The sequence below is a fragment of the Zingiber officinale genome, chromosome 3B (assembly GCF_018446385.1).
Source record: "Zingiber officinale cultivar Zhangliang chromosome 3B, Zo_v1.1, whole genome shotgun sequence".
Classification (NCBI taxonomy): Eukaryota; Viridiplantae; Streptophyta; class Magnoliopsida; order Zingiberales; family Zingiberaceae; genus Zingiber; species Zingiber officinale.
This window is the reverse complement of record NC_055991.1, coordinates 1,416,813-1,427,311: the sequence shown is the minus strand read 5'-3', so window position 1 is coordinate 1,427,311 and position 10,499 is coordinate 1,416,813. Positions and strand designations below refer to the sequence as shown.

The following is a 10,499-nucleotide window of genomic DNA, read 5'->3' as shown; positions in this document are numbered from 1 at the left end:
TCATATCTGGGGACCAAATCATGGATACTTGGGTAACAATTTGAATGTCCTACTGTGGTACCATAAGTCCTAGGAGAGGAGAGGAGGAGGAAAGAGATTTATTTTTTTTTAAAAAAAAATCCTAGTTAGTTTCAAAATAAATTATTAAGGTTGAATGTGATTGACGGTAGTGGTAGAATAGAAAGATTAAATAAATTAGCACAACTTTTTATCGACTCAAGTAGATAAGTTTTTAAAATACTCAAATCAAGTAGATAAGTTTTCAAAATACTCAAATCATGTATTATAGTTTTAATATTATTAAATTATTTACCCACTTTCCATTTTACTCTCATCCTCAAATCAATTCTATTAGAAAAATCAAATCAATTCTATTAGAAAAAAAATCAGTCGATTGATTTTTTTTCCCAGCCGAATTGATTTCTTTTATGTGTTTGAAAAAATTCATCAGTCGGTTTCGACCAAAATCGACTGATAGATCTAGAGATCTCGAAATGATATAAACCAATTTCTATGTGTTTGTCTAGTTCTCCTTATTATAAAAATATTATCAAACATCAATTTAATTAATATATTGAAAGCGGTGTTTTTTTTAAACACTAATGTGTCGGAAAAAATATTTTGTATTTAACAAATCATCGCTCTCAATATATTCAGTCAAAATGATGTTTGATAGTATTTTTACAAATAGGAGAATTAGATGAGCACATAGGAACCGATTTCATGCCATTTCGAAGACTTTAGGTCCATCAGTTAGTTTCGGCCGAAATCGGCTGGTGGACCTAGAGATCTTGAAATGATATGAAACTAGTTCATATGTATTCATCTAGTTCTCTTGATTGTAAAAATACTAGCAAACATTAATTTAACCGAATATATTGAGAGCATTAATTTCTTTAACATGAATATTTTTGAAAAATTAATTTGTATTAAAAAAATCACTACATTAAATCAAATTGATGTTTAAGAGCATGTATATAATCATAAAAACTAGAAGAACTTATAGGATGTTCAATCGACCGAACCTAGTTGATGTGGCAAGGTTCAGATCGCGCAGAGCAAACTTGAAAGTCAGGCGAATCGGTCGATTGAATCCAAGATCAGTCGACCTAACCTAATTTGGTAAACACAGTGACAGATTCAATCTAGGTAAAGTTGGAAAACTCAGCGATTGGTCGATCAATGATCAATGAGATTAGTCGACCGAACATTAAATGACATTAATGACGCAGAAGATCAGATTTCAATGAAAAAGGAATTTGTAATGATCAATCGATCGGTCAAGGTGATCAGTTGACCGAACACCGGAAATCACAGGATCAGATCGAGACAAACAAGGATGGGCACTGAGTTCAGTCGACTGATAGGAGGATTAGTCGACTAATAGGTTTAGTGAACCGAAGGGTTTTTTAGTTGATCGAACAAAGCCTATAAAAGAAGGCCTCGAGACTCGAAATCGGCTAATAAATCTAGAGACCTTGGAATTATATGAAACCAGTTTCTATGTATTCATCTATTTCTCTTGATTATTAAAATGTTATTAAATATCAATTTGGCCCAATATATTTGTTGGGACTTTCGAGCCGCAAAACCCGCTTTTTGCGTTGCGGAAACCTCGAAGTCTTGCCACGGATCCGTGTGAAGATAAATAAAATTCATGTACATGTTTGTTTATCCTAGATCTACATGATAAGAGTGTTACCCTTGTCACGATACCCTTCGCTTATCCCGCTCGTCCAAACGGTTGCTGGATCTCGTAGAGTGTCAAGTTTACACTCCTCTACATGTATCCACACGAACAAAAGGTGGAGAAAAATCACTTAGAGTGTGCTAGCACCCTTGAATGGTTTCGGCAATGGAGGAAAGGGAGAGAACAAGAGAAGAGAGGAGGAAGAAGAAGAAGTTACAACAAGCACCAATGCTTGCACTAATGTGGCCGACCACATAAAGGAGGGTTTTAAACCTCCATGTAATACCAAGAGTCATGACTCTTGGTCTTCCTCATGTGGTGGCACACTATGATGTAGCCTTGATGATGCGGAACACCATCATTGACCGGCCCCATGCCAAGTCACAATGAGGTGGCATTTGGTCAAGTCAAACTTGACCCTTCATCTTCCCTCTCAAGTCAAGTAAAACTTGACCTTTTTATCTCCCATGGTTGATCAAATCTAACCATTGATTCATGTCAATTTAATTTAATGAATCTCTATTCATTGGTTTAAATTGACTTAATGAATCATAATCTAAATTAGATTTATTCTACACATGAATCAAATTGAGTCCAACTCAATTAGTCTAATTTGGATTACTCTTAATCCAATTTGGTTCATCACATGAACCTAATCCTTTTGGTTCATCATATGAACCTAATCTCCATCTAATTACCCTTTGTGTGTGACCCTATAAGTTCTTGTAACGTTGACAATGCTCCTAAACTCATTTAAAAACATAAGTAATGAGCAGTATCTAGCAACACGTCATTACTACCCAAGTTACAAGAATGTTGAGATCCAACATCACCTTTGTGACTACTAATTGTGACTCTCACAATATATGATAATGTCATTCTATCCTTGACATCTAAATTGATCAATTGAGGCATAGACCGTGTCATCCTCTAATCAATTTATGCCTTGAACTCCAAGTAAACTCACTCTAATCAAATGAGCTCAATGTCTCATATTGACTCATTTGGGCATGACCATGCACTTAGTGGGCTCACTCTATCAAGAATCATGATGTCACTCTCGTCATATAGGAGGGATAGATCTCATCTACATCACTCACATATCTCCACATAATTTGTTACATACCCAGTAGTCGCCTTTATAGTCCGCCCATTTACAGGTGACGTTCGACGAAGTCAAAGTATGCAACTCCTTATGTAGGGAACCATGGTGACTTCAGGTCCAAGGACTGATAGTAATACTAATAGTCACATGAGAAAGTATATGACACTCATATAACAATCCATGATACTTTCTCATGGGTCATTCAGTATACATTCTCCAATGCATACCCATGTGTCAACTTGATATCTCTATATCCATGACTTGTGAGATCAAGTCATCGAGTTGACCTACATGCTAGTCTCATCGTATTAACATTGTCCCTGAATGTTAATACTTGACTAGGAATGATTAAGAGTAGTGTTCTCTATATCATCTCATTATCGATTCAACCAATCGATTGATATAGATAAAAACCTTCTACTAAAGGACGTTATTATACTTAGTTATTTAACACCAATACAAGTAAGTATAATAATCATAAAGAAATGCCTTTATAAATATATAGGAATATGATATATCGAGTCCATACAATAATCATCAGCTCTAAGACTCTCACTAACAATATTAAGAGTAATACCTTTTTGAATACGAATGTATCCAAAAAACTAATTTATGTTTAAAAAAACTACTCTTAATATATTGGGTTAAATTAATGTTTGATAATATTTTTATAATTAGGAGAACTAGATTAATATATAGAAATTGTTTTATATTATTCAAAGTTCTCTAACTTTATCAATCAATTTTGATCGAAATTGACTGATGAATTTTTTAAACAAAATGAAATTGATTCAATAGGGAAAAAAATTAATATGGCTTATTTATTTTTCAAGTCGAATTAATTTGTGAATGAGAATAAAATAAAAAATGGATATATAATTTAATAATTTTTAAATTATGATACATGATTAAATAGTTTGAAAATTGATTTACTGGGTCGATAAAAAAACTAGAATAAATTAATATGTCCTAAAGAGGAAATCGGTTATTAATTGCGGCGGAAAAGTACGCGGAAACGTGACGTGGACCACGTGACGAGTAGCTGTCTTTGCTTCTCGATATTAAACAGAAATAAAGTGGCCTCGGGCGACTGCACCAGAAGGCCTATCTATAAAGCGGGTAGGCTATATCGACATCTTAATGGGCTGGCCCAGTAATATATTAATTGTCTACAAATCGGAAAAAAAACAGATAATGACCCATGCAGGTTTCGAACTTGCGACCTTCGCGTTATTAGCACGACGCTCTAACCAACTGAGCTAATAGGCCGGTATGTTAGTTGAACTTACAATTATTTAATATTTATTTCTACTTTTGAGTAACCAACCGAGTAATTGTGGCACGCATTGGGTGAAATATGGGTGTTTCTTAGTTTAAATTAAAATCATGTTAATAGCATTTGATTAATTTATATTTATAATACTTTAACTTTTTTTTACTTCTTTGTGTGCCAACTTAAAATTCTAAAATTGAGCTCGATGCCTTTATAATTAGTAACTCTTCTTTACCTAATTTCTACTCGTCCAAGTATTATTTTCTAGGATTTTATTTTTGACCTGAAATTAGGATTTTAGTTGGTATCATATGTCCAACTTATATCGATTAATATTAGGATGATCATTCATTGTCACGAAAATTTTCTATCGGCCACTAGTATAAATTAAAAAATACTCACAATAAACAGTTCATCTGTCTAATATTTATAACTAAAAGATGAAAGTAAGAGTGCTAATTCCAGTTAGTATATGTCATACAGAAATTGTGCATGATTGATCCCATCGTCAAATTTGTTTGTCTAACTACAACAATCAAGGTAGTATCGCAGTCAAAAGTCAAGAGGAAGTAGTAGTACATGTCTTATTGAGCCACTATCCTCTGAATAGGCCCTAGTCTCTTCTTCTGGCATGACTTCTAGTCTACTCTCGGTCGGCTCCAACGTCGGTTGGCCCAAGCACCAACCGACCTCTCAGTTCACTTCTCCTACCACGGCTCCCAATCTACTACCGGTCGGATTCTTAGCCGATCGGGTATCTAGGGCTCAATCTTCCACTTCTCTTGGATACATTAAATGATATTAATGACGCAGAAGATCAGATCTCAGCGAAAAAGAAATTTGTAATGATCAATCGATCGATCAAGGTAATTAGTTGACTGAACATCAGAAATCAAGGGATCGGATCGAGGCAAACAAGGAAGGGCACTGAGTTCAGCCGACCGATAGGAGGATTAGTCGATTAATAGGTTTAGTCGACCGAAGGATTTTTTAGTTGATCGAACGAAGTCTATAAAAGAAGGTCTCGAGACTCGAAATAGGCTGATGAACCTAGAGATCTCGAAATGATATGAAATTAAATTTTATGTGTTTATCTAGTTTTCTTGATTATTAAAATATTATTAAATATCAATTTGACCTAATATATTAAGAGCAATATTTTTTTGAATACGAATCTATCAAAAAAAACTAATTTATGTATAAAAAATCATTATTTTTAATATATTAGGTCAAATTAATAATTGATAATATTTTTATAATGAGGAAAATTAGATTAACATATAGAAATTGATTTCAGAGTTCTCTAAGTACATGAATCAATTTTATCAAAATTTATTGATAAAATTTTTAAATAAAATAAAATTGATTCGACAGGGAAAAAATCAATATGATTTTTTTTTTTAGTCGAATTGATTTGTGGATAAGAATAAAATGGAAAGTGGATATATAATTTAATAAATTTTAAATTATGATACATGATTAAATAGTTTGAAAGTTGATTTACTGGGTCGATAAAAAAACTAGAATAAATTAATATGTCCTAAAGAGGAAATCGATAATTAATTGTGGCGGAAAAGTACGCGGAAACATGACGTAGACCACGTGACCAGTAGCTGTCTTTGCTATCATTTTCTCCTGCCACGTCACCATCGTCGCTTTACATCAAATACGCAGATTAAGTTGATTAATATTTTCATGATCGGTCTCATTCGATAAATTTTTTTTACCGATTATTAAAATAAATAAAAAGTCAAATTGAGAAGAGGTTCTAATGTTATGTCAGGGTCAACTAAAATACAGCGAAAAATAGAGCAATTAATTGCGAGCTATAAAAAAAATATATAACAAAGTTCTCCGCGGATATAATCAAGTGATATTCAGGTTTGTCATTAAAAGCATCCACGTTATCGTTATCGTTATCGTTATCATTAAAGCATTCACACGTTTATAGCAATATGTTATTTGTTTTTATTTTTATCCGTAAATATAAATACATGAATTAAACGTGTTAATACTATTAAAAACATTTCACATTAGTGTTAATACTTCAGATATTAATGTCATTGTAAAACCCCTTATAGAGGTATAATTCAATTTCAATAAATATTATTTCAAATTATTTTAAATTTTCCTATTTAAAAAAAGTCGTTAAACTAAAATTAAATAAGCACCGGCGGTTTATCATCTTCGAGAGAAGAGGGGCCTACTCTCCTTCCCTACTGAAGCCGCACAAACAATAAACATTTTGTACGATAATCAAAATTGAATCGACCCCACAAAAAAGTCGAAAAACATAGACAAGGAGTTGAATTAATGCCACACATGCATGCATATAAACATATCATACACTCACCGTCGATCTCACTCATTACTCCTTGACTTCTTATATCCCAAGAAAAGGCCAAGGAAGACGGCCATATCCTCACATGGACACGTCAAATCACGCATAACACTTGATTAAACACTTATCTATATCCATATCTTAGGCTAATAATCAGCCATGCACGTAAATTTTTTAATTGATTAATCTTAAAAAGTACATTTTATCAACGGCATATCTTATTTATGTATTAACTATGACTCATTGTGAATCAAATTCTCATTGTATGAGAGTATACTCCTATCTCTTATTATCATATTATAATTCTAAGGATAATTTCTACATATTATAACAGTAAATAGTAATTGTTATAATAGCGTTGCAAGTAAGTGTATTTTAGAGGGCGCTGTTTGTTATTTTTATTTTATTTTTTCAAAAAGATGTCCTTTTATGATTTATTTAATTTAGAACGTCCTTATATATATTTTTTCTCTTAATTAATTACTAGGAACGGACGGTCCACGACATGTGTACGTCCAATTTATTATATTAGTCATGGATTCTGTTTACCTGCTGGGAAGCTTCGAGGGAACCCGGGAGAGGAGCTTAGTAAACAAAGCCAACGAACAATCCGTCGTCTCTCTTTATTGCGTTCCTTCCGTCCTCTCGTCCTCTCCTCCTCTCCTCCCGTCTCTTTCTATGCCTGCTGCCTTTGCGCTTTCGTTCGTGTCGCAATCAATGGAGAGAGAGGGAGAGGGAGAGAGGGGGGTGGGTCCTCTGCGTAGGTGGCGACAGCCTCACTCGATTCCTTCCCCCAGCCTGGAAAGGCGATGTTTTGTGGTCGATCAGCGCAAGAAAACCATCGCCATTGCCCTTACATTGCTGTTCTTCGCCGCATTCCTCTCGAGAACAGTCCCCGGATCACTTCGCGGTTCGAAAGTTCGGATCTTGGAGCGGGAGGAGGAGGAGGTGGAGCAGGTTCTCCCGCATTGAACTCCAGCTGGTCAGTTCTTCTTCTTCTCCGGGAAGCTCTACCACCTAAAGCCCGGATTTTGGAAGCTCAAGTTCATTCACTAGTTCAAAGATTTCCATTCGCGTCGATCTCGTTTTTCTTCTTCTTCTTGTTTTTAGCTCTGTTCTCTTGGAATAAAGTTGAGATCTGTCGAGTGACCTCCTGTTGATTTTACTTTTCTGGCAGGAATTTGTGGCATGCTTGATCACGTCGTGTTGCAGGAGCAGAGAAATTAGGGTTCTTAAAAGCATGCGGTGGTGGATCTGTTTGTTCTTTCCATGCCTCGCAATCCCTGCCTTTCTGATGCTTGATGCTTGCTTCGCTACCTTCGCTCCCGCCGACAACTATCTCCTTGCTTGTGGATCTTCCCGGAATGTATCATTCCAAGGCCAAGATTTTCTTCCTGATTCACAAGAATCCTCCTTCGCTTTAAGAACCTCTGCCGATGGCGTTTTCTCCATCTCCTCCTCCTCCGATTCTGCTCTCCCTCCCCCAATTTACCAATCTCTCCGCGTCTTCACCCAGACGGCATCCTACAATTTCGACATCCGGCAAGAGGGCTGCCATTGGATCCGTCTCTACTTCCATCCGATTCCGAATTCCGGCCACGATTTGGCCTCTGCTCCTCTGACAGTGGTGACGGATGAGTTTGTCCTCATGAATAACTTCACCTTCAAGAACTCCAACCGCACCTACTTGTTCAAGGAGTACTCGCTGAATCTGACCTCCGACTCCTTGGCCCTCACTTTCATCCCCGCCAATGGCTCCGTCTCCTTCGTGAACGGGATTGAAGTCGTCTCGGCTCCCGATTACCTGATCTACGATCAGGCCCTGGCTGTGCCCAATGCTCCTTTCAGCGGCCTCTCTGTTCTCGGCCTCGAAACCGTGTACCGGCTGAACATGGGCGGCCCTCTGCTCACTCCGCTGAATGATTCTCTCGGCAGGACTTGGGAAAACGACGCCAAATACCTCCACGTAAACAGCTCCGCCGTGAAGGCGGCCGCGGACCTCGACAGCATAAACTACCCCGACGGCGTCACAACTGAGACAGCTCCCCGGTGGGTTTACTCGACTGCAGAAGCAATGGGGGACGCGAATGTGACGGACTTGAACTTCAACATCACCTGGGTCTTCTCCGTCGATCCGGCCTTCCAGTACTTGATCCGTCTCCACTTCTGTGACATCGTTAGCAAAGTTCTGAACGCACTGGTGTTCAACGTGTACGTCAACTCCGACATCGCCATTGCCAGCCTCGACTTATCGTCGCTGAAAGGTGATTTATCTGTGCCTTACTACAAGGATTTCGTCTCAAACTCGAATGGCTCGAGCACGATGACCGTCAGTGTTGGTCCGGACACGATGGCCGATTTCAGCAACGCCATCCTGAATGGTCTGGAGTTCATGAAGATTAGCAACGATGCCAAGAGCTTGGACGGAACCAGTGCGGTCAAAGACCTGCTACCGGATTCACGCAAGTCGAAGAACAAGCTTCTGGGATTGGTGATCGGGGTTGTTTTGGGCTCGTTGATCGGCATCTCAGCTGCGATTCTCTGTTACTGCTGCCTCGTCGTTCGGAGGAGAAAAACGTGCTCCAACAGCCAGCCATGGCTGCCGCTTCCCTTCTATGGAAACTCCCACACCATCAGCAAAATCTCGACGACTTCTCAGAAGAGTGGATTAACGGCGAGTTGTGTTTCATTGGCTTCGACGAACCTCGGTCGGGTTTTTATGTTCCATGAGATCCTCGACGCCACCAACAAGTTCGACGAGAGCTTGCTTCTCGGAGTGGGTGGGTTTGGGAAGGTCTACAAGGGCACGCTGGAAAATGGCACCAGGGTCGCCGTCAAGCGAGGAAATCCTAGGTCCGAGCAGGGGCTGGCTGAATTCCAGACCGAGATCGAGATGCTGTCCAAGCTCCGCCACCGCCACCTCGTCTCGCTCATTGGCTACTGCGACGAACGCTCCGAGATGATTCTGGTCTACGAGTACATGGCCAATGGGCCTCTGAGGAGTCATCTTTACGGGACCGACCTCCCGTCCCTCTCGTGGCGGCAGCGCCTCGAGATCTGCATCGGCGCTGCCAGAGGGTTGCATTACCTTCACACCGGCGCAGCTCAGAGCATCATCCACCGGGATGTGAAGACCACCAACATCCTTTTGGACGAGAATTTCGTGGCGAAGGTGGCGGACTTTGGCCTCTCGAAGGCCGGCCCTGCTCTGGATCAGACCCACGTTAGCACGGCGGTAAAAGGGAGCTTCGGTTACCTCGACCCTGAGTACTTCCGGCGGCAGCAGCTCACCGAGAAGTCGGACGTGTACTCCTTCGGGGTCGTGCTGATGGAGGTTCTCTGCGCGAGGCCGGCGCTCAACCCTGTGCTGCCGAGGGAGCAGGTGAACATCGCGGAGTGGGCCATGGCGTGGCAGAAGAAGGGCGCGCTCGAGAAGATTCTAGATCCGGCGCTGTCAGGGAAGGTCAGTCCGGCGTCACTCAACAAGTACGGCGACACGGCTGAAAAATGCTTGGCGGACCAGGGCGTCGACCGGCCGTCCATGGGCGACGTCCTGTGGAACCTTGAGTACGCCCTCCAGCTCGAGGAGACCTCCTCCCTCGCCGATCCCGACGACAACAGCATAAGGAGCATCGCCGGAATCCTGCCGCCGCACATGGAACCTCTCGACGACAGTAGCCTTAGCATGGCGGAGGGAGTGAATACCAGCACCACCATTGATTTCGCGGAAGACGCTACGACAAGTGCAGTCTTCTCTCAGCTTGTAAACCCTAGAGGAAGATGAAAATTTCAGTCTCATTTCCTTTTATTTTTTTTTTCTCTTGATACTGCAGGATTTTCTCGTTAAGCTTGAGAGTTCTTCATCATGATCTGTTCCTCGTGTCGTTCGATCTTCTTGTTTCGATTTGTAATATATTGCCAAAATGATGAGATTATTTTGCTTATGAAAATTTTCATGTTGTAGCTTGTTTTTCGGTCAAAACCCCCCTCAATTATCATTAAATTAAGTAGCTTACTTATAATATATTGAAGCGCATATTTTAAATATTTTAAAATGGAGTGTGGCAAATTGAAAATTCTCAAGATCAAT

General features: G+C 39.5%; 1 protein-coding gene across 1 annotated transcript; it reads left to right on the top strand.

The window, feature by feature from the left end:
- Positions 1-7,013: 7,013 nt before the first annotated feature.
- LOC122055421 (receptor-like protein kinase THESEUS 1) lies at positions 7,014-10,372 on the top strand. Its single transcript, XM_042616857.1, has 2 exons — positions 7,014-7,391; positions 7,587-10,372. Exon 2 carries the CDS (start codon positions 7,650-7,652, stop codon positions 10,191-10,193), a length of 2,544 nt encoding a protein of 847 aa, XP_042472791.1. The 5' UTR covers positions 7,014-7,391; positions 7,587-7,649; the 3' UTR covers positions 10,194-10,372.
- The last annotated feature ends 127 nt before the right edge of the window (positions 10,373-10,499 follow it).